General features: G+C 37.7%; 2 protein-coding genes across 3 annotated transcripts in view; one reads left to right on the top strand and one right to left on the bottom strand.

The window, feature by feature from the left end:
* The window catches only part of LOC131806593 (uncharacterized), a 360,173-nt gene that overhangs the window by 3,743 nt on the left and 330,086 nt on the right, over nt 1–26,344 (top strand). The gene's annotated exons all lie outside the window — the stretch shown is intronic.
* Nucleotides 2,294–26,344, bottom strand: part of LOC101899340 (protein apterous) — a 75,057-nt gene continuing 51,006 nt past the window's right edge. Inside the window, exons 6-9 of one of the 2 annotated variants that reach the window (XM_059130918.1) lie at nt 7,123–7,296; nt 6,810–7,054; nt 6,497–6,735; nt 2,294–6,438 (exon numbers count right to left, since the gene is read on the bottom strand). In XM_059130918.1, the coding sequence (XP_058986901.1) occupies nt 6,265–6,438; nt 6,497–6,735; nt 6,810–7,054; nt 7,123–7,296 (832 nt within the window). In that variant the 3' untranslated portion in view covers nt 2,294–6,264. Of the gene's footprint in view, nt 6,439–6,496; nt 6,736–6,770; nt 7,055–7,122; nt 7,297–26,344 lie in introns of both variants that reach the window. The other variant, XM_011298082.3, reaches the window with a different exon arrangement.

A 26,344-nucleotide genomic window follows, 5' to 3' on the forward strand; every position in this document is an offset into this window, starting at 1 on the left:
AACAGTATCCTCCTGGGATTTCTCGTTTGAGTGTATTACGTTATGAGAACTTTCCAATGTCATCAACAGTATTCTGTTGGGATTCCTCGTTTCTATGACAATGGACAGGCAATTTATCTTCTGTTTGAAGTTGTTATTTCCTTCCTTCAGGTTGCCTAATTCTCGCAACAAAAGTATTTTTTAAAGCATATATGTGTATATGTTTGTTGATAAATAGACGTGTTTGCCATTTCATTGAAATATGGTAAAACATCCTTGATTGGGATTCTCGAAACTTCAACCTAAAGATGTGGACATATAAATACGAGTGAGTAAGAGTCCCGTCAATCAGTTTAAGTTCTAAAAAGATTTTTTCTAAATTGTCAACCAATGCTCTTTACGGTGTATAAGGTTTTCAATATATTTCCAATGACGACAATAGTGTCCTCCTGGGATTCCTTGTTTCTATGACTACGGACAGGCAATTTATCTTTATTTGAAGTTGGTATTTCCTATTTCTCGAAACTTCAATGCATAGGTGTGGACCTATAAATACGAGTGAGTAGGAGCCCCGTCAATCAGTTCAATATTAAATTGCGTCCTGTAAAATCTAATGAAAAAGTAAAGAAAAGCTGTGTGCTAAGAGAAATCAGCTTGATAATGGTTTAGTGTAACATCAATTCCAATATTTAGAAAAAATGAGGAAATAGGCTGAAACATCACAATATCTGACTTAGATCAGTAGCAATGCCTGACTTAGATCAGGAGCGAAAATAGACAAATCGGCCACTTTTTCTTGTCCCTCCCCCATAATAAAGTTCAATTTTATACTTTCTGAGATTCCTAAATTGATGCAATGTCTTCCATAGTTGGAAGCCCTACTAAGATCTTCTATAGAAAAAAGAGATATTTTTTTTTTTTTTGTAATTAGGCTTTATTTTTTTTTCTCGATTTTTCATATAATTATTTTTATTTCGTTTTTCTTGTTAATTTTTGTATTTTAAGGTTTTAATTATTCATTATAAACCAGTTTGTTCGATTTGTTTTACATCTTGCAATAATAATTTCTATAAATAATTTAATAATATTAAGTACAAATATTTTTTTGTTTTCTTCGTATTTTTGTTTATTATTTCTTTACTCTTTGTTTTATGATTTTCCAGTTTAAATTTAAATCTAAAATATTATTTTATTTTTTTTTAGTTTATTTTTTACTTTACTTTTAATGTGCTGCTTAAATTCTTTATTTGTTTTTGGGGGGTTTCCTAGGACTGCGTCTTCCTTGCAATTTTAACAAAATAATATTCACATGGTTTTTGTTTTTTTTCCTCAGCTAACTATAAGTTAATGTAGTTGTTGTGGTTTGTTGTTTTTTTGTTGCTTTTTTTTGGGATGAGATGTTTTTTTTTTCATCTAATTTAATAAATTATTTATATCGTTTTGCTTAGGTATAATTTTTTACAATTGTTATTTAACATTTTTTTTGAGGTTAGAAAGTCTCAGGATGGCGTCACACCAAGCTTCGTGATATTGCCAGGTCAAAAGTGCGCATATTTTGGTTATGGCATTGCCATAAGCAAATTATACCCTTTTTAATATGGCCATGACGAAGCGCGTTATGAAGCCTTCAAAAGATTCCTGGGCCTTGATGGTTTTTTTCGAATTTTTTTTTCAAAATCTGCACAATCAGATTTTATTGTTTTTAGTTAGTATTTTCTATAGATAATCCCCAATAGAATCAACTTATAAACAAAGAATTTAATATATTTTTTTATATATATATGTATATTATAATTAATAATATTATTAATGTTTATGGTTGAGAGTCAATTAAATAACAATATAAGACTTATTTTTTGTTTCTTTTTGTTTTTTTTTTCTTTTTTAATAAATAACTCTAATATACTAACTTTGTTAATTTATATTCTTTAACACTATTCCTATTTATATATTTATAAGTTTTCTTTTGTTTATTGTATATATAAAAAAATATTTACAAAACAAAATTTGCTTAGAAGCCAGAAAATGAAGCCATTGGAAAAATGAGAAAACCATACTTTTGTTGATTAGTTTTTTTAGGGTTTTGAGTCAAATTTTCTAGATCTTCGGTTAATTGTCTTGCAATAGTCTAGAAGACCTCTGAAAACATTAACCGAAGATTTTGAAATTTTTCTTGAGAGTTTTTTTTTTTTAGTTTAGCAACTAGATTTATTCACTGGGTTTATTTTTCTTGTATTTTTTTAATATATTTGTTTTTTTTTTATTTAGTGGTATGGAACTTTCTTTGGGTTGTTTGTTTTTTTTTTTGTAATAAGAAATACCCTAGCATTTTTCAAATAATTTTTATTTTCAATTTTGACTAGACAAAGAACTTAAAAACGCACACTTTTTTCATTTTCCCCCATAATATTCCAGGACATGTTGGGATTGCAAAACTATGGGTTTATAAGATTTCCAAGATATTACGATGGAGGAGAAATAATTCAATTGCATTTTCGAGGAGAGAAAATAACCTTATCGATGTGTTAGTTTCTAAGATATCGGACATACAAATTACTGCCGAGGTTGAAGTTGGTATTGGAGTTCACAGGAGGAGATACCTCTTGTGAACTCCAAGTTCCATTCCATTCCGTTAAAATATATGACTAAATTCATCAAAATAATGAGTATCGAGAGGTACCTTTAGAAGGTCACAAACTCAAAATACTAAAATTTGAAACGATTCCTTTATAAAAGTGACGCAAATCCTAGAAATAACGAATATTTGGAGGCGGTGCGAAAACGTAGAAAAGAAGAACTTTTTACCAGCGAAGATAGTACCGAATACCAACTTTACAAAAATTCCGTCGAGCAATGTGGCTGAAATCACCAAAATTTGTACCGAATATTGGGAAGTATCGTTAGGTGGATGAAGACGTGTACCTGCATAAGTAATTTTCTATCTTAGGATGTAGTTTCCATTAACAACTCCAAATGAAAATTTTGCCATAATTATGGTGAACAATGGTACAAAAATAATCAAAATACCGAACATTCGGAGGTACACTTATGTGAGGACTATACTAAAACTTTGACCTTTGTGGACAGTTCCTTGCAAGGATTAATTCTACTATGATCTGTAATATGATTCAAATGCTCAAAATCCCATAAATGTGGCGGTACCGTTATTTAGGGGCTATAACAAATTGTGGACCTATATGGAGCCTCCAATGTTATGGTGGAGGTTATAAACATTTCTTTTAAACATTGTCCTAACCCGAATGGGACATATTATCCCATTCCCTGAGAGTTACAGTTATAAAAAATATTGACCCCTTCTGGGGAGGATACCGGCTGGAGTGTGCCGATAAGTTCCACATTCGCTCGAAGTTAAAAGATATATGGGCGTATTATTATTTAGCATTTTATGAAAGTTATAATTGTTCAATATATTAATCCTGCTTGGGGAGGTACCAGAAGAAATGGACCGATATACCCTATATTGACATTAAGTCTATGGAGGATACAAATATTGAAAAGTCGGATGATGCTTTCCTATTCCATGAGATTTTCCGTGAGCACCAGCCAGACGGAAACCGCTAGGTCGTCTACAAATTTTCTGAAATAGATTTCGTCTAAAGAGACCTGTTCCAAAAACCGTCACTTCGATTAGGCACGTATCGGATGATATATACCCTGTGTAACCAAATGGCTGAAGCTATAATTATAAATGAAATTGGTCCTTGGCGATTTTGTCCATGAAGAAGTAGTTTGGAGTTTATGTGTCAGTGATTTCTATTATACCCCTAGCCATATGGCTTGGTCTCTTTGGACTAAATCCGCTTCAAGACATTTGGAGTCGATCTAGTGATGTCCGTGTGGCTGCTGCGCACAGTAATTCTCGAAGGGATTTTCCGATTTGGTCCAAACTTGGTACATCGTAATATTTTCAGAAAGAGAAAGGATAATCCGATTTTGCTCCAACTTTGCTAATCCTAATATTTGCATCAGTGCTAGGTCAGGTGAGAAAATAGACAATATCGGTCCACTCCACCAACTACCTGCCCCGCAAACCATCAATATTTTAAATAAACATAACTGTTATAAAATGTCATGTGAGAGTCCGATTGCCTTCAAATTACACACATCACAATATTTATATTAACTCAAGGTCTGGTGTGAAGATGGAATATGTTGGTCCACTTCATTTGGTATCTCACCCACAAAGGATCAAAATTTTGAATAACAAAAACGATTTTAAAATCCGAAATAAGCATCAGGTTTTTTTCATATTTCACATAGGCAATTATTTTGACTAACACAAGATCTGCTATGAAAATAGGATATATCGATTCATTCCTTCTGGCACCTCTACCACAAAGGGTCAAAATGTTGTATACCCATGGAGCTCATAAAACGCAAAATTAACATCCGATTCCATTCGGACTTGGAACATCTCAATATTTCTATCAAGAAAAGATCTGTTATAAAGACGATAGAGATCGGACCGTTTCTTCTGGTACCTACCCCACAAGGGGTCAACGTTTTGATTAACCAAAACGATCTTAAAAAATGAAATAAGCAGCTGGTTATCTTCATTTTTCAAACATCCTATTATTTATATTAACACAAGGTCTTCTGTGAAGATGGCATATATCAATCCACTCCATCTGGTATCTCCGCCACAAAGGGTCAAAATTTTTAATACCTACGAAGCTCATAAAAGGGAAATTAACATCCGATTCCATTTAGACATGGCACATCTCAATATTTCTATCAACACAAGATCTGTTACAAAGATGGTAGAGATGGGACTATTCCTTCTGGTACCGTCTCCAGTGTCAAAATTTTGAATAAACAAAACGAGCATAAAATCCGAAATAAGCGTCCGGTTCTCTTCAAACTTCACACGTCTCATTATTTCCAACAACACAAAATCTGGTATGAAGATGCGATAAATAGATCTATTCCTTCTGGTACCTCCCCAACAGAGGGATTAAATTTTAAATAACAAAACGACCTAAGAATACGAAATAAGCTTCCGATTTTTTTCAAACTTCACTCATCTCAATATTTCTATTAACATAAGATTTGGTGTGAATGTGGACCACTCCTTTTGGTACCTCCCCCACAACGGGTCAACATTTTGAATAATTATAGATCTCATAAAATATGAAATAAGCATCCGACTCTATTAAAATTCCATGCATTCCAATATTTCTACTAACACAAGATATGGCGTGAAGATGATAGATATTGGCCTATCCCTTGTGGGGTAGGCTTAAATTTCTCATAACTTACGAAATGACCAAAAATCCACACAGTGTTATTTTGGGTTATTTACATACATATACTTATTTTGAACTCTTGGCAAATTTTTCGAGCAGGTTTGGATATTATTCAGGTGAAGGAAATATGAAGTTCGTCCTGGCTGAGGTTTGCGTCGTATTAACAGGTTTTTTTTCTTGGGAAGGCCATTGAAAGTGAAGTATGTGTTGTGAAGACACAATGAGGCTCGTCTATCCCATTGGTGGTATTCCAACTGCACACCTCTTCCCCATATCTTTATCAACCGAAGGCGCATAAAAATGCAAGTTCTAGCGCAATACACTAGAATTCAGGGAAAACTTTGAACTTGTTTTTTTCCAAATTTATATTTTTCCCTCGCATTATTTTAAGATAAATACATATATCCCTTTTGCTCCAAACGAATTATTTCTCCTCCTCCACAAACATTGTGGAAACCTTTTATCGAACATGCACTACGACAAAATAAATTAAAATTCACAAATAAAATTCTACATAAAGCCTGCTCGATTGTTTTTTTTTTTTCTACATTTAAATATTTCATATTTGCAAATGTTTGGGTATTTGGAGTATTTTCCAATACATACAAATGTATGACTGCGTGTATGTGTGAGAGAGTTTTTCATGGATACTTGAAAAGTTCCCGATGTATAATGAAATTTGGAGACAGTAGTAAAAGATTACTGGTCGCATGTACTCATTCTGCTATCACGTTGTTGTGCCTCCAATCTCCTCCGATTAGAGGAATGGTTTTAGAGGTGTTTGATCTCTAAGGATGCGTGTGTGGGTGTATGGGTGAATATGGATGTTGAATAGATTTATGTGTCCCTGCCGTTAAATCTATGTGGAAAAAAGGTTCCTTTGCAGATCATGAGAAGGATGATGTTATAATTCATTGTGGATGTTGTTGTTACTGCTCTTCTGATTACAGAGTTCCATAATGCTCATTGAGGTGGTGAGGTCACAGAATCCAGAGAGTACAAACAACTACTACGTATACTAATCCATGCCATGCGGCGTTGGACTCTGACCGCCGCCCATCATGAAGGAGGTGGGACTGTGCACGGATATGCTGTCCAGATCCAGGGTGCCATCGCCCTTTTCCAGCATGCCGGAGCCATCTTGTTTCATCATCATGCGACGCCATTTGGCACGGGCATTTTGGAACCACACCTAAAATGATAACAACAACATTAACAAATGTCAAAAAGAGAAATCCTCCTCCCCTTACCTGTAATACTCTCTTTGGTAAACCTGTCTTCTGTGACAACTGCTTCAGATCCTTGGCATCGGGATTGTGATTTATGGCAAAGTACGATTTCATGGTCCTCAGCTGATGGTGTTTGAAGGACGTTCGCATCCGTTTTGTACGCGACGAGGCACTCATGTGCGAACCGCGTCCAAAGTCCAAATACTCAGTGTTTAAATCTGTTTGGAGAAAATGGGCTTTGGTTAGGACAAACGTTTCGTCTGTGAAGAGAGAGAACAGTACTTGCATTGCATACCTATGTTGGCAGTGAGGGCTTCAATATCTTTGGGCTTACGTTTGCGGGGCCGGCCCTTTTGCCGGGGCGGCTGTGGAAGACCGGTCATGACGTGAGAGGCGGAGGCAAATATACTGCTAGGAACAATGCGTGTCGGATCCGAGTGGGGACTCGACGAATCATTCGGTGGCGAACCAAATTGACTTGTGTACGGATAGCTGCTGGCACCGCCCACACCGGGCACCACGGCCGGACCGAGGCTGGTCGAGGCGGTGTCACCTTCGCGGGCCATGGTGTAGTGGGTTCTGCAAGGGCAAGGGGAGAGAAAGAGTAAAAAAATGCCCCTAAAATTACTGTTGGGTGTGAGACATACCTACAATAGATGAGAGCATCTATTATCCCATACTGATCACCTTTTGTTAGGGGACTCTGGCAGACCACACAACAAAAACAGGTCACATGAAATACTAAATTTCGCGCTCGCATTACCAGCTCGGAGGCTCCAATTGATGCCAGGCAGCGGGAACAGCGTCGTGTACCAAAAACACTGCAAAGAGAGAGAGAGAGAGAAGGGGGAGAGATTTGGTTATTAAAGCGATCTGGAAAGAATTAATATAATTCTTTAAGGAAGAATTATCCGCAAAACGTGGATAACATTTTTATAATTTAGATAACATTAGTATGTTATCCGCATAATTTGCATAGCATTTTTATACCCTCTACCATAGTAACATAACAATGTCCGTCCGTCTGTGGAAATCACTCTAGCTTCCGAAAGAAATGAAGTAAGCTGATAAAAATTTACTCCAATGTGCATTATGTCTGCAGGACTTTTGGTATCGAAAATGGGCCATGTAGGTTCACAGCTTCGTATAGCCCTCATATAACGGTACCTCCCGATATTCGGTATATTGATGATTTTAGTGACATTATTTACCGGAATTTTTTCAAAATTGGTATTTGAAGTTTGTAACGGATACTACAGCCTAAAACAGAAAATGGGCCATGTAGGTCCACGTCTTCGTATAGCCCCCACATAACGGTACCCCCAATATTCGGCATTTTGATGATTTTAGCGACATTATTTACCGGAATTATTTCAAATTTTGTATTTGAAGTTCGTAATGGATACTACAGCCTATGCCAGAAAATTTTCCCTCAGCCATATGGGTAGAGAGGGTATATATCTTTGACACAGCCAAAACGTGTATCATCGAAATAACTGTTTTCTTTGGATCAAAACCGTTTCAGGACATTTAGCGATGTACGTCCGTCCGTTCGTCTGTCTGGCTGGTGGGCACGATAACTCTGGTAGGGAGTATCCGATTTGATCAAAACTTGGTACATCGTAATAATATTATCAAACATAGATCGAGTTCGGAGATGGACAACATAGGTCTGCTCCTTCTTGTACCTCCCCCAGAAAAGGTCGCCATTTTCAAAAAATTGATTTTACTGCACAGAAAGAGATTATCCTTTCCGATTTTGCTGCAACTTTGCAAATCCTAATATTTGCGCCAGTGCTAGGTCAGGTGCGAATATAGATAATATCGGTCCACTTCATCAAGTACTGCCCCGACAAGGTGTCAAATTTTGAATAATTATAACTCTTATAAAATGTCATGTAACAGTTCGATTGTCTTCACATTGCAATGTTTTTGTAAACTGGAAGATGGAATATATCGGTCCACTGCTCCTTGTACCTCCTCCACAAAGGTTTACAACTGTCCATGAAGCTCATAAAACGCGAAATTAACATTCGATTCCATTCAGACTTGGTAAATCTAAATTTTTCCCACAACACAAGATCTTTTATAAAGATGGTAGCGATCGAACCACTTCTTCTGATACCTCCCCCACATAGGGCCAATGTTCTGAATAACCAAAACGAACATAAAATCCGAAAAAAAGCTTCCGATTCTCTTCATATTACACACATTGCATTATTTCTACTAAAATACGATCAGCTGTGAAGATGGGATATATCGGTCCACTCCTTCTGATACCTCCCCCACAAAAGAGAAAACATTATAAAATGAGAAATTAACATTCGAATCTCAATATTTCTATCAACACAAGATCTTTCACAAATATGGTAGAGATCGAGCCACCTTTCTGGCACATCCCCCACAAGGGTACAAGGTCTTGAATATCCGAAAGATCATAAAATCTGAAAATAACATCCTGTTCTCTTAATATTTAACAAATCCTATTTTCTAACACAAGACTTGCTGTGAAGATGGGATATATCGGTTCACTCCTTCTGGTACCTCCCCCACATTTCTTAATTAAATTTAAAAAATGTTTTATCTTTTCGAAAAATGGAACCCATTGTGACAATCAACCCTGCATTTGCAAACGTCATCATCATTCATTTCCATGATAGATAGGCCGTTGTTTGTATTGCAGTTTATATTGCACTTGCTTTGGCTGCTGCTGGTGCTGTTTATGGCTCCTGGTTTGGTTGGCTGTTGCCTTAGAATATCATCGTCATGCCACACAGCTGGTTGAGGCACGAAAACACAAGCAACCTTCCCTCCCCATTCAGACTCAAACAAAAACATCGAATCGGATTCAAATTCAAATAGACCCAAACGACATAACCCACTTGTATCGGCACGTAGTTTCAACAAATCAAGGTGCACGTACAGACGGACATACGTGAACTACTGTGGAGAGAGGCACAAACCGAACTTTCAAGAGTTGGAGTTGCAAAAAATAAAAAAAACAAATCTTAAATTGAAATGGATCTTGCAATGGATGGAGCATATAAATATCTAGTAGTAATGGGGAGAACCTACACATGTACATATGTATATATCCCACAACTCCCCTCCTTGCAACATGCACACATTGGGAGGTGACATAAATTGTTGTCGTCCAGTGTAGGCATACACATGCAACACGAACCAGAACAACAGCAACATTTCAAAACACTTTTTTGTGGGCCACCAATTCGCAAAAAAGCCAACCCCACATCAGAAATATTCGTTTTACTACCGGCAACGACAGCAGCTACGATGCCAAATCATATGAGGTGCAACTAAACCTGAACAGATAATATCTGCAGCGTTTTTTTTTTTGTCTCTTCTTCTTATCATTTATTTGTAATCTGTGGAGCTGGCAATCTATGGCCCATAGACTTGGCCATTCATCATCCGTGACATTGGCAGCGTGAAAAACTGAAACTGCTGCCGCTAATAAAACGCACTGCAAATAATACTCGTTCACAACACATACACATGCAACCACACTCTCAGGAGGGTCATTCCGTGCAAGAAGGTGTTAATTTGAGAGGGGTGGCCATGGCTAAGATGACTGCGGGACATCTATATTTCACCTGTTTCAGGGACTGCGAAAATGAAATATGTCATCGGTGAAGGATGCTATGAAATTCAAAACGAGGCAAAATTAAATTTCGAATAAAATTGGATAGAATAACTTAGACAATCATTTAAAAACTGCGAGAAAATGTTGTCTTTTTGTTCTCTAAGCGATTAGAAGAAGCGTACCGCTATATCTGGTCTTCATTTCAGATCAAGTGTTGGAACATTCAGGTTTTCTATAGATCTCAAGGTCTTCTACAGACAGAAGAAGATCTCCAGATATTCTAGAGACAGTAGAAGCCCTCTAAGTCTTCTAGAGGCATTAGAAGTCCTTCAGTTCCTTTAGAGACATTAGAAGACCTTCAGGTTCTCTAAAGACCTCCAGGTCTTCTAGAGACAGTAGAATACCTCTAAGTCTTCTAGAGCCGTTATAAGACCTTCAGGTCCTCTAGAGGCATTATAAGACCTTCAGGTCCTCTAGAGGCATTATAAGACCTTCAAGTCCTCTAGAGGCATTAGAAGTCCTTCAGGTCTTCTAGAGACAGTAGAATACCTATAAGTCTTCTAAAGGCATTATAAGACCTTCAGGTCCTCTAGAGGCATTTTAAAACCTCAAGTCCTCTAGAGGCATTAGAAGACCTTCAGGTCCTCTAGAGACATTAGAAGTCCTCTAGGTCCTCTAGAGACATTAGAAGACCTCCACACCTTCTAGAGATAGTAGAAGATCTCCAGATCAGTGAAATATCTATAGGTCTTCTTGAGACACTAGGGACAGTAGAATACCTCCAGGTCTTGTAGAGGCAAAAGAAGCCCCCCAGGTCTTTTAGAGACAGTGAAATACCGACAGATCTTAAAGAGACAGTAAAATGCCGGCAGATCTTCTACAGACACTAGAAAATATCTAAGTCTTCTAGAGGCAGAAGAAGACCTCCAGGTCTTCTAGATCCAGTAGAAGATCTCTATATCGTCAAAAGGCAGAGAATGTCCTTCTAGAGGCAGTAGAAGATGATCAGGTCAGCAAAATACCTAAAGGTCTTCTAGAGACAGTAGACGACCTCTAGGTCTTCTGCAGACAGTAGAATTCCTTATAGGTCCTCTAGAGGCAGTAGAAAACCTCCAGGTCTTCTAGAGATAGTGGAAGACCTCCTGGTCTTCAAGAGAAGGGTTAAGCCCCGTCTCTTCTAGAAACAGTGAAATACCTTCAGGTATTCTAGAGAAAGTGAAACAGTAGACGACCTCTAGGTCTTCTAGTGTCAGTAGAAGACCTCCAGGTCTTCTAGAGACAGTGGACGACCTCTAGGTCTTCTCGGGACAGTGGAAGACCTCTAGTTCTTCTAAGGGCAGTAGAAGACATTTAAGTCTCCTAAAGTCAGAGGCTTCTAGGTCCTCAAGAGATAGTGAAATACCTACAGATCTTTTAGAGAATAATATACAATCTCGGTAACCATAGGGCAGAGGATTTAGAAAGAGGACCAAATTAATTTTTGAAATGGTACACCACCACATGCTATTTATTTGAAGGTCTTATTCCTTCCTCCCATAACATTGTGCAGTTCCAACATTGTATGCAACATCATTGAATTTTTGATTTCCATAATTTCCAACTGAACTTTAATCACACACCCCACTGACAATTTAAAGCAAAACATACAAAACGAACAACAGTAGCACATTCAGGCCAATAATTTTTATTCCGAAGGGAAACCCCTTTTTTCAACTGTAGACTGGAAAGGAAATATTAATAAAATTGCAAAGAGCTAAGATATAATTTCCGATTCAAAACATGTAATTTTTTACGATGACGATTGAGAATTTCAAAAAATGCCAAAAGTGGACGTGTAGTGATTTACTTTGGAAAAAAGGCAGAGGGCAAAGGCATCACCCTCAATTTGATTTAAACAACATAACATGAATATCGACATCCTGCCAAGAGATCAATAGAGCTTTCCCCAACCTCCTCCCTCTGTGTCTCTTCAGTTGTATTGTGAGGCCATCCATAATTACCTTTAAATATATATTTCAGAATAAAAGAAGATGACGAAGATTGGTAATGATGGTGATTGGAAACTTGTGTCTACACAGCCATTGCCACTGCCTACGCATGTGCAGCGGCAACAACTTAGATTGTGGGCCAACATGAACGAACGGTAGCCGCTCCAAAAATAATAAAATAAACACAACCTGTAGCCACCGCCTAACGAATGAATTTCAATAACCGTTGCAAATGTTATAATTTGATCTGGAGTTTTCGTAGTTGCTGCTGCCCTGACATTGTCTTGAGAAAATCATTACAAATAATTACAGTGTCGACCAAGCTAAAGACCATCGACCAAACCAACAAACGAACCATCCAATTCTAAAGCTTATAAAGCGTTATTTCCGACAACTTAAATAGGCAAACAAGTCGAATGAATTGATAGGTGAGGGAAATCTTTAAATGTGTTCGAAACAGAGATCAGGTTAACGTGATAGAGTAGAACGAACATTTCCATTCAATAATCATTATGTGCAAAATATGTCAAGCAATTACACATTTGACATTGAAAATGTATTTTTAATTTTGGTAAAAATCACCAAGGCGACTTTCCGTAATCGAGTTGCTGTTTTCTAAATTGTCAAAAATTCTAAAATGTCAAAATCGATATCATCTCTTCAGTTGTCAAAACTACATATAAAAAAAATGAAATTTTTATGGTAATTTATCGTTGGTTTACTTGGGGTCTTCAATGCTACAAATATATGTTGGGGTCTTTTATAGCTGGGGTAACAATGGAGCTCTTGTTTATTTAAAAGACTTCCCTCGATAGATAAAGTTTTTCTGTATTTCCCATAGGTATTTCCTATTTCAATGTGAATAATTTGAAATGTAGATGCCGTTTTTGTAGTCCAGCGAGTAGAACTTAAATTGATTGTCCTTCTAAAAGGCTCCCCTCCATCTATACTTTTTCCGTATGCCAATTCTTTGCCAAATCAATGTGGACAATCTATGGAGGGTGATGCAGAATATATATACTTTGTAGGGTCTACCCTAAGACGATCTAGCGATGTCCGTCTGTCTGTTGTAATCATGATATCTTCCGAACCAAATGAGATAGAAGGCTAAAGTTTTGCATACATGCATAGTTTAACAGTAGGCAGGTTAAGATCGTAAATGGGCCATGCCGGTCCACGTTTTCGTATAGCCCACCATATAACGGTACCTCATGATTTTAGGGACATTATTTACCAGAATTTGAAGTTCGTAATAGGTACTACAGCCTATGACAACCATTTTTGTTTGCAGGTCCAAGTCTGCGTATAGCCCCCATATAAAGGTACCTCCCGATACTCGGTATTTTGATGATTTTAGCGACATTATTCACCGGAATTGTTTCAAATTTCGTACTGGAAGATCCTACTGGGTACTAAAACCTATGGCAAAAAATTCCGTATGCAAGTCCACGTCTTCGTATAGCCCCCATATAACGGTACCTCCCGATAGTCGGTGTTTTGACGATTTCAGGAACATTATTCACCGGAATCGTTTCAAATTTCGTACTGGAAGATCCTACTGGGTACTAAAACCTATGGCAAAAAATTCCGTATGCAGGTTCAGAGCTTCGTATAGCTCCCAAATAACGGTACCTCTCGATATTCAGTATTTTCATAATTTTAGCGGCATTATTTACCGGAATTATTTCGAATTTCGTATTTGAAGTTTGTAATGGGTTCTACAGCCTATGACAAAAAATTTTATGTGCAGGTCCACGTCCTCGTATAACCTCTATGTAACGGTACCTCCCGATAGTCGGTATTTTGGCGATTTCCGGAACACTATTCACCGGAATAGTTTCAAATTTTGTATTGAAAGATCTTAATGGGTACTACAACTTATGGCAAAAAATCGTATGCAGGTCCGCGTCTTCGTATAGCCCCCACATAACGGTACCTCCCAAAATTCGGTATTTTCATGATTTTAGCGACATTATTTACCGGAATTATTTCGAATTTCGTATTTGAAATTTGTGATGGGGTACTACAGCCTATGACAAAAATTTTTATATGCAGGTCCACGTCTTCGTATAGCCCCCATATAACGGTTTTCCTTTAAGTAGTAGTCTTCGGATTTTTTTTTTGAAAATTTTCAATTTCCTTTGAAATGGTGGAGGGTATTTAAAGTTCAGCCCGGCCGAACTTAGCTGCTTTTTTACTTGTATTTTTTTAATTAATTTAGGAAGTAGTCATCCACACTCTTTTTTATATAAAAGAACTGGATTTTGTAGTCTTTATTAGTAAGTAGACCTTTTAGATCTTCTCTGGCTTGAAAAGTTATGGGATGAATCTTCGCAGTTTTATATAGATGGAAGATGGAAGGGAGTCCTCTGTAGTTAAAATATCTCTCTAGAAGACCCATCTATATAAATAAATTTTTGCTTATTAAATGTGAGTCCAATGAATTGTAGATGGGAGTTTACCTTCATAGTCTTTCAAAAAAAGAAGAGCAGAACCTGTGAGTCTTCTCTTCTTAAAATAATATTTTGCGTACTTCTACAGATAGTCTACCTTTGAAGGTCTTCTATATTTGGAAGACATCCTTTTATAGATAGACTTTCTCTGTATATTTTGAAGCTCGTTGATAGTGAAATGTGGATAATTTTAAATGTATATGGCGGTTCTATGTAGTCTGTAGAACTTGAAAACCTTCTGTGGTTTAAATATTTGTTCGGGCCTCGTATATCTAGTTTGGAAGGAACTTGAGACATAAATAAAGGTTTTTTAGGGATCTTTATGGTCTGCTATTGATGGAAGTATATCCTTTAGATTTTTTGTTTTTGGTTGTGGATCTTGAGGGTCCTCTGTGGTTTTGAATATATTTTGGGGTCAAAAATAAAATTTTCAGTTTTTATATATTTTTTATTTTAATATGGCTCCCTCCCTTGAATTTTGCCAGTTCAATATACATAATTTGAAATATAGATGGCGTTTTTCCTCTTAGAGCTTCATTGACCTTTTTGTGTGCCCCGAACTCCTTAGCGGATGTGGATAATTCGAAATGTGGACAATGTAAAACAGATTTTAAAATATTTTTTAGTTACTCGATTTTGCGAATTTCATATGGCTTGAATATCTTTTGGAACCTTCTCAAGGTATATGATCTTTTGAGGAAATTTTTTTTAATTATTATCCTCTCGTGAGATGTTCTGAACTAAGAAGACCTCCCTTTATATATAGATTTTGTCTTTATATCCCAAAGTGCCTCTGGTACCTTCTATCTTCTTCTTCCTTACGATCACCCCGGAGTAAATGCCAGGCCGCCACTGTTGCCGATAAAGGTGATTTTAAAATATTTTTTTTTTGTTGCTGGATTTTGGGAAACCCTTATGGTTTGAATATCTTTTGGGACCTTCTCTAGGTATATGATTTTTGGAGGATTTTTTTTTTTAAATTACTACCCTCTCATGAGATGTTATGAACTTAGAAGACCTTCCTTTATAGATTGATTTTGTCTTTATATCCCAAAGTCCATATGGTACCTTCTATCTGCTTCTTCCTTACGTTCCTACCTCATTTGCCTGATGGCCCGCAATAGCATGGCTAAATGGCAATTCGTTACACATTTTTTTTATAAAAAAAAGTGATACATCTCCGCCCCGTCATTTCACCCCAGAGTAAATACCAGGCCGCCACTGTTGCCGATAAAAGTGATTGTCGTCAATGCTCCTGCTCTGCTCTCTACTGGTGTTTTTGTTGTTGTTTTGCTGTGGTTACATGTTGGGTGTTGTGTGTGTGTGTGGCAGTAGCATTGGGCAACATAACATGTGTTTCACATTGTAACATCCTCCTCCAGTCGAATTGCCTGCCCACAATTGCCACCGGTTCTTCATGCCACAACGATCCACTTGCAACTCGACGCCACTTCACTCTACTCCACTCCGCTCCAATTCACTTCTGCTGGCTGCCCTTTGTGTGTGCCAGTGATACATTGCGGTTGTGGTTTTTTCTATAGATCTTGATGTTGTCTTCTGCTGTTTCTCCTTGTGGTTTTGTTGTTGTTGTTGCTTCCCTTTTACCAGGAACAGGAAAAATTATAGTTTATTTCTTTGCTCGTGTCACACACTCATATTTCAGCACACATAACCATCGTCTCGGTCTCAGCATCAACATCAGTCTCAAATCATTTCATCCAGCCATCCATCCAACATTTTGTACGCATGTATCATGCCTCCATGCTTGCTGGCATTTTCACAGTAGATAAGTATGTGTGTGTGTGTGCGAGTGTTTGTCTGCGAGGAATTGAGTTGACAAAAGTTGCCCCCTCTCCGAACACGCCCTCTTCTCCATCATCGACAGTTTAGTTTGGGCTCCACCTCTTTTTTTTCGTTGTTGTTGTTGTGTGAAAATGCTTGGGTTTGTGGTTTAGGGTGTTTGATGGTTTGATGTTCTTTTGGATTTTCTGATGGCCAGACTTGATGGAAGGAGGTGGGGGGTATGGTATTGCTTGGAAAAATTGTGGTACACCACTTTCTTTTTGCAAAAGATTTTTATTTGTTGCATAAATTCGGGGCCATCATTTTCAGAATTCCCGTTGGCTGAAAATTTGTATTTAACTGTTATCTTCATCGTGGCACTGCCGTCCGTTATCAACATCAGCATCGGCAACATGATTGTCAGCGTTTAACAACATCCAACCAACCAACCACAGGCAATTGACATGGATGGCGGACAGTGGAATTCAGGGGAGAAATTTGGACAGTGAAGAGATTTTTTCGAAGGCCTTTAAATATCTATTTTTAGTAAATAGACCTTAGAGGTCTTTTAAGGATAAATACGTTTTGGATCCTTCTAGAAGATTTTGATTCATGTATGTACCATTTTCGTATACCCCGAAGACCTTTATCAATTCAATGTGGAGAATTTAATCTAGTCTAATAATCTAGTCTTTAATCTGTTTTTTAATCAATTTTCGTCGAGAATTCGGGTCGAGAGTTTTAAATGTAGATGGCGTTTTGCAATAATCTAGTCTTTCATCTGTTATAGATAAAAGAAATGGATTTTAAGACCCCGCCCGTTATCAGCATTAGTATCGGTAACATTATTGTGGCCCTTAAAGATCTTCTAAGGTTAAATGTGTTTTTGATCCTTTTAGTAAATTCCCATCCATGTATATACCATGTTCGTATACCCCGAAGACCTTTATCAATTGAATGTGGATAATTTTAAATGTAGATGGCGGTTTTAATCTAGTCTCGAATCTGTTATAGGCAAAATAACTGATATTAGCACCCTTTTTAGACCCTGGATATCATTGGAGGCTATTGTTTGGGCTCTACTATAGTTGGATGTCTTTTGGAGGATGAACTTTTAAAGGACAATTTTTTTAAATACCTTAAAGATTTTTGCTAATAAAATGTGACTAATTTGAATCATAGAGGGCGGTTTTCTGTACTCTAGGGAGCAGATCTTATACCCCGAAGACCGTTATCCATTCAATGTGGATAATTTTAAATGTAGATGGCGGTTTTAATCTAGTCTCTAATCTGTTATAGGAAAAACTAACTGGTTTAAGGGACCTTTTTAGTAAGTAGACCCTGGATATCATTTGTGGCATGAATATCGTTTGGGTTCTACTATAGTTGGATGTCTTTTGGAGGATGAACTTTTAAAGGACAACTTTTTATATATACCTTAACGATTTTTATACCCTCCACCATAATATGGAGGGTGTATTAACTTTGTCATTCCGTTTGTAACTCCTCGAAATACTCATGTCAGACCCAAGAAAGTATATATATTCTTGATCAACGTAAAATTCTAAGACGATTTAGCCATGTCCGTCTGTCTGTCTGTTGTAATCACGCTATCTTTCGAACGAATTGAGATAGAAGGCTAAAATTTTGCACACATTTTTATTTTGCCAGTAGGCAGGTTAAGTTCGTAAATGGGCTATGTAGGTTAACGTTTTCATATAGCCCCCATATAAAGGTACCTCCCTATATTCGGTATTTTAATGATTTTAGCGACATTTTTCACCGGAATTGTTTCAAATTTGGTATTTGAAGTTCGAAATGGATACTACAGCCTAAGACAGAAAATTGTCTGTGGTAGTTCAGGTCTTCGTATAGTCTCCATATAACGGTACCTCCAGATATTCGGTATTTTTAATGATTTTAGCGTCATTATTCACTTGTAATTGTTTCAAATTACGTATTTAGAGTTCGTAATGGGAACTACAGTCTGTGACAGAAAATTGTCTATGCAGGTCCAGGTCAGGTATCTCTCCATATTCGGTATTTTGACGAGTTTAGGTACAATATCCACCGAAATCGTTTGAGATGTCGTATAATGGATGGTACAGCCTATGACAGAAAATTGTCTATGGTGGTCCAGGTCTTCGCAAAGCTCCGATATAACGGTACCTCTCTATATACGATATTTTGATGATTTTAGCTCATTATTCATCGTTTATTTCAAGTTTCGAATTTGAATATGGTAATGGCTTATGACAAACAATGCCTATGTATGTCCACGTCGAAAAGACCCCAAAATAACGGCTTTTAAAATTTTAACTAAATTTTTTAAGGATTTTTTTTTTCAAAATTTCCAAATTCTTTCCAAATGGTGGAACTTACTGCTTTTTAACATATTGCTAATAAATTGTTGATAATTTAAATTATAGATGGCGATTTCTGTACTCTAAGGAGCAGATCTTTAAAGTCTTCTATTGATAGAAGAATACCCTTTGAGACTTTTTTGTGGCCCTTGAAGGTCTTCTGTGTTTTGAATATCTCTTGGGGCCTCCTATCAATATCTCCATTTAATGTTATCTACACTATTTGGATATGAGAAAATGTTATCCAAAACTGAACGAGTAAAAAAAAAACAATAAGTTTGGCCGGGCCGAACTTTGAATACCCTTCACCATTTGGAACTGATTTGGAAATATTAAAAAAAAAGAAAAAAATAATAAAATCTCTTCTGTTTAAATCTTAGAAATACCCCAAATAGCCTTTATATTGAGGTCCATACGAAGACGTGGACCTGCATAGGAAACTTTTGTCATAAGCCATTACAATATTCAAAAATACGAAACTTGGAAAAAAAGCTCTGGTGAATAAAGTGTGGCTAAAATCATCAAAATACCAAATATAGGGAGGTATCGTTATATCGGGTCTATACGAAAAATTGGACTTATGCAGGGTGAGATAAAAAAACTGCAACAAAGTCAAACGCCATAATTTTTACATTTTTCTTAAATTTTATTGAAAGAAAGCAACAAAATGTCGGAAATAGCATCAAATTTTAGAAAAGGTTTAGATTTGTTCGAATTGGTCACCTTTGGTACAAAATTTGGGCTTTAAACGGCCAATGAAACCGTCTCACGCTGCCCGAATGTTGCTATGCGCTTTTTTGGCCCATTCCCGGCGAAGCGCTTGCTTGAGGTGATCGACATTTTAGTATTTTTTAGTGCCAACCTTGCTTTTCAAAATACCACAGACACAGTATGACAACGGATTGGTATTCGCGAGATTTTGGTGGCCATTGTGCGCTGGAAATAAAGCGAGGAACCTCATTTTGTAACCATTCTTTGTTGGCGCGTGCTGAGTGCGATGGTACTGAGTCCTGTTGAAATGTCCAAGGTCTGCGGGCAAATGTTTGCCAAAGGCTTTCCAGAACATTTTCGCAATAATATTCGGCATTTATTCTGATGCCACGGTCGATGGTGGCCCACACCATCTCCATGGCCGGCGCTTGAGTTCTGGTGGCCAACCGAAGGTGTACATTTACAGCTGACCTCTTTGTTTACAAATTGCTGGACAACGAATGTTTTCTCATCGGAGAAAACCAAATCCGGCAATTCACCAATTTAAGCGAAGCGAAACAACTCTTTAGCTCTTTTGAGTCTATTTTCTTTCTGTTGCGGTGTAAGTTCTTGCATTTTTGGAATTTCAATGGCTTTACCCCGAGCTCATTTTTCATTATCCACGTTGTTCGGATAACATAAAAACGTTATCCAACTTGAGTGGAGATTTTATTTTCGTTATTTCAAAACTTCAAAAAAAATATTACCTTATTTTGATGCCCAAAAATATTATCCTTGCCATGTGAGAGTCATAGAGATTTCCTCAAAACCTCCTCCAAACCACTGTCCGGCATGCATTCACGCCATCTGCAACAGTGTTGCAAGTCGATCAACATTCGTCCACATTTACGGCCTTGTGTGGGAATTCTACAGCGAGAAGTACACATGTCTGTTTGTCCATATACGTGTATGTATGTATGTACATATGTATGACGAACAAAAAAAAGCAACGGTTGTTCGGAATATGTATGGCTGGCATGTTCGTGCAATGCTGCCACGAATGTCACCATCGCCACCGCCACCGCTTAGCATGCCGATATGGTCAGGGATGCTTGAATGCATCACAAGAAGCAGCAGCAGCAGCAAGAAAACCAAAGCCAAAGACATCGAAACATATCAGATTTCGAGAGCTGGTTCGCTGGTTCGCTTTGCTGTGTCTGCCAGGCTGCTTGAAAACATAGTCATATATTAAGAGATGTCACTTTGACATTTCGCCTGCTCTTTTGCATGGCAATAATCATAATTCATTTTTACCACTTCTGCTTCCACTTCGTTCTTTTTACGAGCGTTGAGTGGGGAGTGTGTGACTGGCGGAGCGGTAATGTGGTGGTGGTGTTTTGAGGTTGGACAACCCGCCACTTTTAAGAAGACTAAGAAATCTTTCAACTAACGATGAAACACAAAAAAAGGTGAGAACGTGCAATGTGGTGGGAATTATTAAAAGCAAACCCCCTCCTTAGTTCATTCTTCCCTGGGTGAAGTGGTGTCCCTTGCCAGCGACGATAACAAGTAAAACTCCTATCGTTTCATCACCAAGCGTTGTTGGTGATAGCCAGCGAAATAAAAAATAAAAACAGAACTAAAAAAGCAAACGGAAGATTGTCTCTGACATTAGTCGTCAACACGACGATGCCGAGGAGTTCCTAAAGGGGGGTACCATTCGAACGGTGCAACAACCAAGAATTATGTCCAATCTTGGATTGCGTGTCTCACTCAACAGTAGTGGAACGGTCGGTGTGTGATTTCCTACCAGACATTCACATCCCAGTCAGCCACACTCATCCAGTTAGCCAGCTAACCATTTGTCTGACTGGCTGGTTAGTTGGATGAATGGTTGATCCACACATCCATCCATCCGTTTGCCTGGTTCGTGATTTTATTTCTCTGACTGGACTGCTTGTCTCACTGACTGACTATCTGCATCCACACAAAAAAACAAACAAACACTTTCCTTCCTTCCGTGAGCCAAGTTCTTAACTCAGCAGAAGCAACGGCGGCGGTTTTCCTTATGCGGAATCAGTTACTCTGATATCTGCCATGTCGCGCCTTATTTATGATAGCTCTTCGTCTTGTATGGCTCCCCATTTATGAGCGATACAAGTGTTTTGGCGTTGTTAGTTTGTCGGATTTTTATGTTCCGCGGCCGAGACGAAGACGACGACGACGACACCACATCGCATCACATAATAATTTTATGAATTTATTTTATCATAAAAACATAAGACAGAGATTTAATACGACACTAAAGAAGCACCAGCAGCAACAACATTTAGAATAACAGCAACAACAACACAAGTATTCAGAAATGAATAGATATAATTTATATTTTTTAAGTATTCGCACGGGAATTATCTGCAAGAATATAAAAATCTATGGTTTAGGATTGATGTGGTTTTTTCATACACTCGAGGGAAAATGTTGGTTCAAAAGCTGGGAAGCTATAAAGAAGGTCTGAATAGAGCCTCTAGCTCGTTAGAAGGCATTCAACTGACAAAAAAAGGTGATTTTTTGTCGATAGGAGAAGTTAAAGTTCTTCTGTGTTAATAGGAGACCTTAAAGGTATTCTTTGCGAATAGGAGTTCTACAAGTTCTTCTATGTCAATAGGAGACCTTAAATGTCCTCTATGTCAATAGGAAACCCGAAAATTTTTTATGACAATAGGAAATCTTAAAGGTCTGGAAGGCCTTCTAGTCGTTAGGGACCTTAAATGTCCTCTATGTCAATAGGAAACCCGAAAATTCTTTTATGACAATAGGAAATCTTAAAGGTCTTCTATGTCAATAGGAAACCTAGAAGTTCTTGTCAATAAATTGTGATAGGGAAATTTTATGTCTATAGAAGATCTTAAATGTCTACTACGTCGATAGGAGAACTGGAAGCTCTTCTATGTCAACAGCAGACCTTAAAGGTCTTCTATGTCTACAGGAGACATGGAAGGCCTTCTATGCCGTTAGGAGACCTTAAATTTCCTCTATGTCAATAGGAAATCTTAAAGGTCTTCTATGTCATTAGAAGACTTGGAAGGTCTCCTTTGTCATTAGAAGACTTGGAAGGTCTTTTCAATAGGTGACCTGAAGGGGTATTTTATGTCTATAGAAGACCTTAAAGGTCTTCTTTGTCAATAGGAGACCTGGAAGGTCTTCTATCTCAATAGGAGACCTGAAAGGTCTTCTATGTCAATAGGAGACCTCAAAGGTCTTCTATGTCAATAGGAGACCTCAAAGGTCTTGTATGTCAATAGGAGACCATAAAGGTCTTCTATGTCAATAGGAGACCTTAAATGTCTTCTATGTCAATAGGAGACCTTAAATGTCTTCTATGTCAATAGGAGACCTTAAATGTCTTCTATGTCAATAAGAGACCTTAAAGGCCTTCTATGTCAATTGGAGACCTTAAAGATCTTCTGTGGCAATAACAGACCTTAAAGGTATTCTATGTCAATAGGAAACCTTGACGGTCTTCTATGTCAATTGGAGGCCTTAAATTCTATGTCAGTAGGAGACCTTAATAGTCTTCTATGTCATTAGGAGACCTTAATAGTCTTCTGGGGCAATAGGAGACCTTAAAGGTCTTCTATGTCAAAAGAAGACCTGGAAGAAGACCTATGTCAATAGGAGTCCTTAAAGGTCTTCTATGGCAATAGGGGGCTTTAAAGGTCTTCTATGTCAATCGGAAACTTTAAAGGTCTGCTCTGTCAATAAGATACCTGGAAGGTCTTATGTGTCAACAGGAGACCGGAAAGATCATAAATGTCAATAGAAGACTTAAAACGTCTTTTATGTCAATAGGAGACCTGAAAGATCTTCTTAAAGGTCTTCTATGTGAATAGGAGACCTAGAAGCTCTTCTATGAGACCATAAAGATCTTATTTGTCAATAGGAGCTCTTAAAGGTCTTCTATGTCGATAGGTTTCCCCGTCAGTAAAATGTTTTATGAAAATTCTATAAAAATTCTGAAGTATTCATTCAAAATTTAATTTTAAATCCTATGGCTTTTCCCAAATCCCCTCCACAATGGCTTTTGTTAGATTTTATTCTAATGATGCTGTTGTTGCTTTTCGTTGGTTGGTTGGCTTGTCGTGCCTTGCCATGCCATAGCTGGGGTGGCTGTTTTGGAATGTCGCATGCGCTGCGCTGCACCCAGGCAAGCAATGATGCATTTTGGCATGGCATAACGTTTCGTTACATCCCAAATCATTTCTCAAGAGTGTGAAATTCCCCTTGATTTTAATAGTAAACAAAAGCCCGACACACACACACGCTCGAACATGCACATAAAATATTTAAATAAATTTCTTTCCCTCGCAAATGCCATACATCACTTGAAATGATAAATTTATATGGAATTACTTCTTTAGTATTTTGTGCTAGCCCTACCCAACCGATGATGGAAGGGGTGAGATTGGGGGGTCATACATCCCATACCCACCAAATGGTGGTTCATATATCCGTGTCGCATCCATGTCAAGTTGGCAAGCAAATAAAACCAAAATCACGGAGGAAGACAAATCACGCCATGGCAATACATTGGAGCGAATCTAAACTTGCAAAAAAAAAAAAAGAATAACAGCAACAACAATTGAGAAAATTCATGAAAAACGGAGGGGGAGCGCGTCGGAAAGCCTGACGGGTGGAGATTAAAAGTCAGCCATTCACAAAACACCAGCATCTCATTGCCAGCCAATGCATTCACATTTTCTTCGTCGCAATTATTTTCAGCGTAAATTTTGCATAAACAATAAAACAATAAAAACGAACGAGCGAACGAATGGATGAATGGGGGAATTGGGGAATAGCCAATAAAATTGCGAAGGAGGAAATTTTAAATTGAAAGCGAGAAAATATTTAAATTTAAACTTTAAATTTATTCAAAAGATACTTTTAGATGTAGATCAGCTGATACGGGCTAATTAAATGGTGTTCAATGCATAGTTTTAGGCGTTAAATAATTTTTTAAATAAAAATAAATTTTGTGTATTTTTTCACAATCATTAAAAATTCTCTTTTTACTTCCATGTTTTCCCCCCTTTTGGAAAATTTTCCCTTATCCACGCCTTTAACAAATATTTCTCATTCATGCCCCAAAGTCATTAGACATTCCTGACTTTCACATTTGAAACGGAATCCATTGCACAAATTTCTTGCTGTCATATGACGTATTGCAATCGCCTAGTATCTGTATGCATATCGTGTACGGAACATGTGGATGTACATATCGCGTATTTTGGTGCTATCAATGATACCCAGCTATGCCAAGCCATCCATCCATTCATTCACTCAGCCATTGAAATGATTCACTACTTTGTTCGTTTGCATAGTGAGGAATTGCATGGCATTCAATTTCAATGCAGTTGGATTTGAACGAAAATTATTTTAAATACACTCGAGAAAAGTTACTACACTGAGAAGGTCGGCTATAACGGTGAAGACATATTGACATAGAAGACCTTTAAGGTCTATTGTTGACATTCCTTTAAGGCCTCTCATTGATGGCCTTCGTGATCTCCTATTGACATAGATAACCCTTAAAGGTCTCCTATTGACATATAAGACCTTACAGGTCTCCTATGGATACCTTAAAGTCTTCAATGTCCATAGGAGGCCTTAAAGGTCTTCTATGTCCATAGAAGACCTTAAAGGTCTTCTATGTCCATAGGAGACCCTAAAGGTCTTCTATGTCCATAGGTGGACTTAAAGGTCTTCTATGTCCATAGGAGACCTTAAAGGTCTTCCATGTCCATAGGAGACCTCAAAGGTCTTCTATGACCATAGGAGACCTCAAAGGTCTTCTATGACCATAGGAGACCTCAAAGGTCTTCTATGTCCATAGGAGACCTTAAAGGTCTTCTATGTCCATAGGAGACCCTATCGGTCTTCTATGTCTATAGGAGAACTTAAAGGTCTTCTATGTCCATAGGAGACCTTAGAGGTCTTCTATGTCCATAGGACACCTTAGAGGTCTTCTATGTCTATAGGAGACCTTAAACGTGTTCTATGTCCATAGGAGACCTTAAAGTCTTCTATGTCAATAGAAGGCCTTAAAGTCTTCTATGTCAATAGGAGACCTTAAAGGTCTTCCATGTCAATAGGAGACCTTAAAGGTCTTCTATGTCAATAGGAGGCCTTAAAGGTCTTCTATGCCCATTGAAGACCTCAAAGGTCTTCTATGTAAATAGGAGACCTCAAAGGTCTTCTATGTAAATAGGAGACCTCAAAGGTCTTCTATGTCCATAGGAGACCTTAAACGTCTTCTATGTCCATAGGAGACCTTAAACGGTCTTCTATGTCTATAGGAGAACTTAAAGGTCTTCTATGTCCATAGGAGACCTTAGAGGTCTTCTATGTCCATAGGACACCTTAGAGGTCTTCTATGTCTATAGGAGACCTTAAACGTGTTCTATGTCCATAGGAGACCTTAAAGTCTTCTATGTCAGTAGAAGGCCTTAAAGTCTTCTATGTCAATAGGAGACCTTAAAGGTCTTCTATGTCGATAGGAGGCCTTAAAGGTCTTCTATGTCCATAGGAGACCTTAAAAGTCTTCTATGTCAATAGGAGGCCTTAAAGGTCTTCTATGTCAATATGAGACCTTTAAGGCCTCCTAAGGTCTTCTATTTCGATAGGAGATCTTAAAGGTCTTCTATGTAAATAGGAGACCTCAAAGGACAAAGGAAAGGGGACCTATTTACATAGACTCTATCTGTCACAAAAGACCTATTACTTTTCGTCTTGGGGAAAATACCCTAATAGAGCCTCTAAGAGTACAGGTCTTCTGTGTGCATAGCCTGAAGCAATACACGTATTATGTTTTTATTTACGCTCTCAATTCTCCCAAGGCATTTCACACTGAAAGAAAAAGAGAGAGAGAGAACAGAGTTTGCTCCATTAAAATCCAAAATCACACTACTTTCCCATGGCCCAAAACAAAGGAA

This window comes from Musca domestica, unplaced genomic scaffold, assembly GCF_030504385.1.
Source record: "Musca domestica strain aabys unplaced genomic scaffold, Musca_domestica.polishedcontigs.V.1.1 8, whole genome shotgun sequence".
Taxonomy (NCBI): domain Eukaryota; kingdom Metazoa; phylum Arthropoda; class Insecta; order Diptera; family Muscidae; genus Musca; species Musca domestica.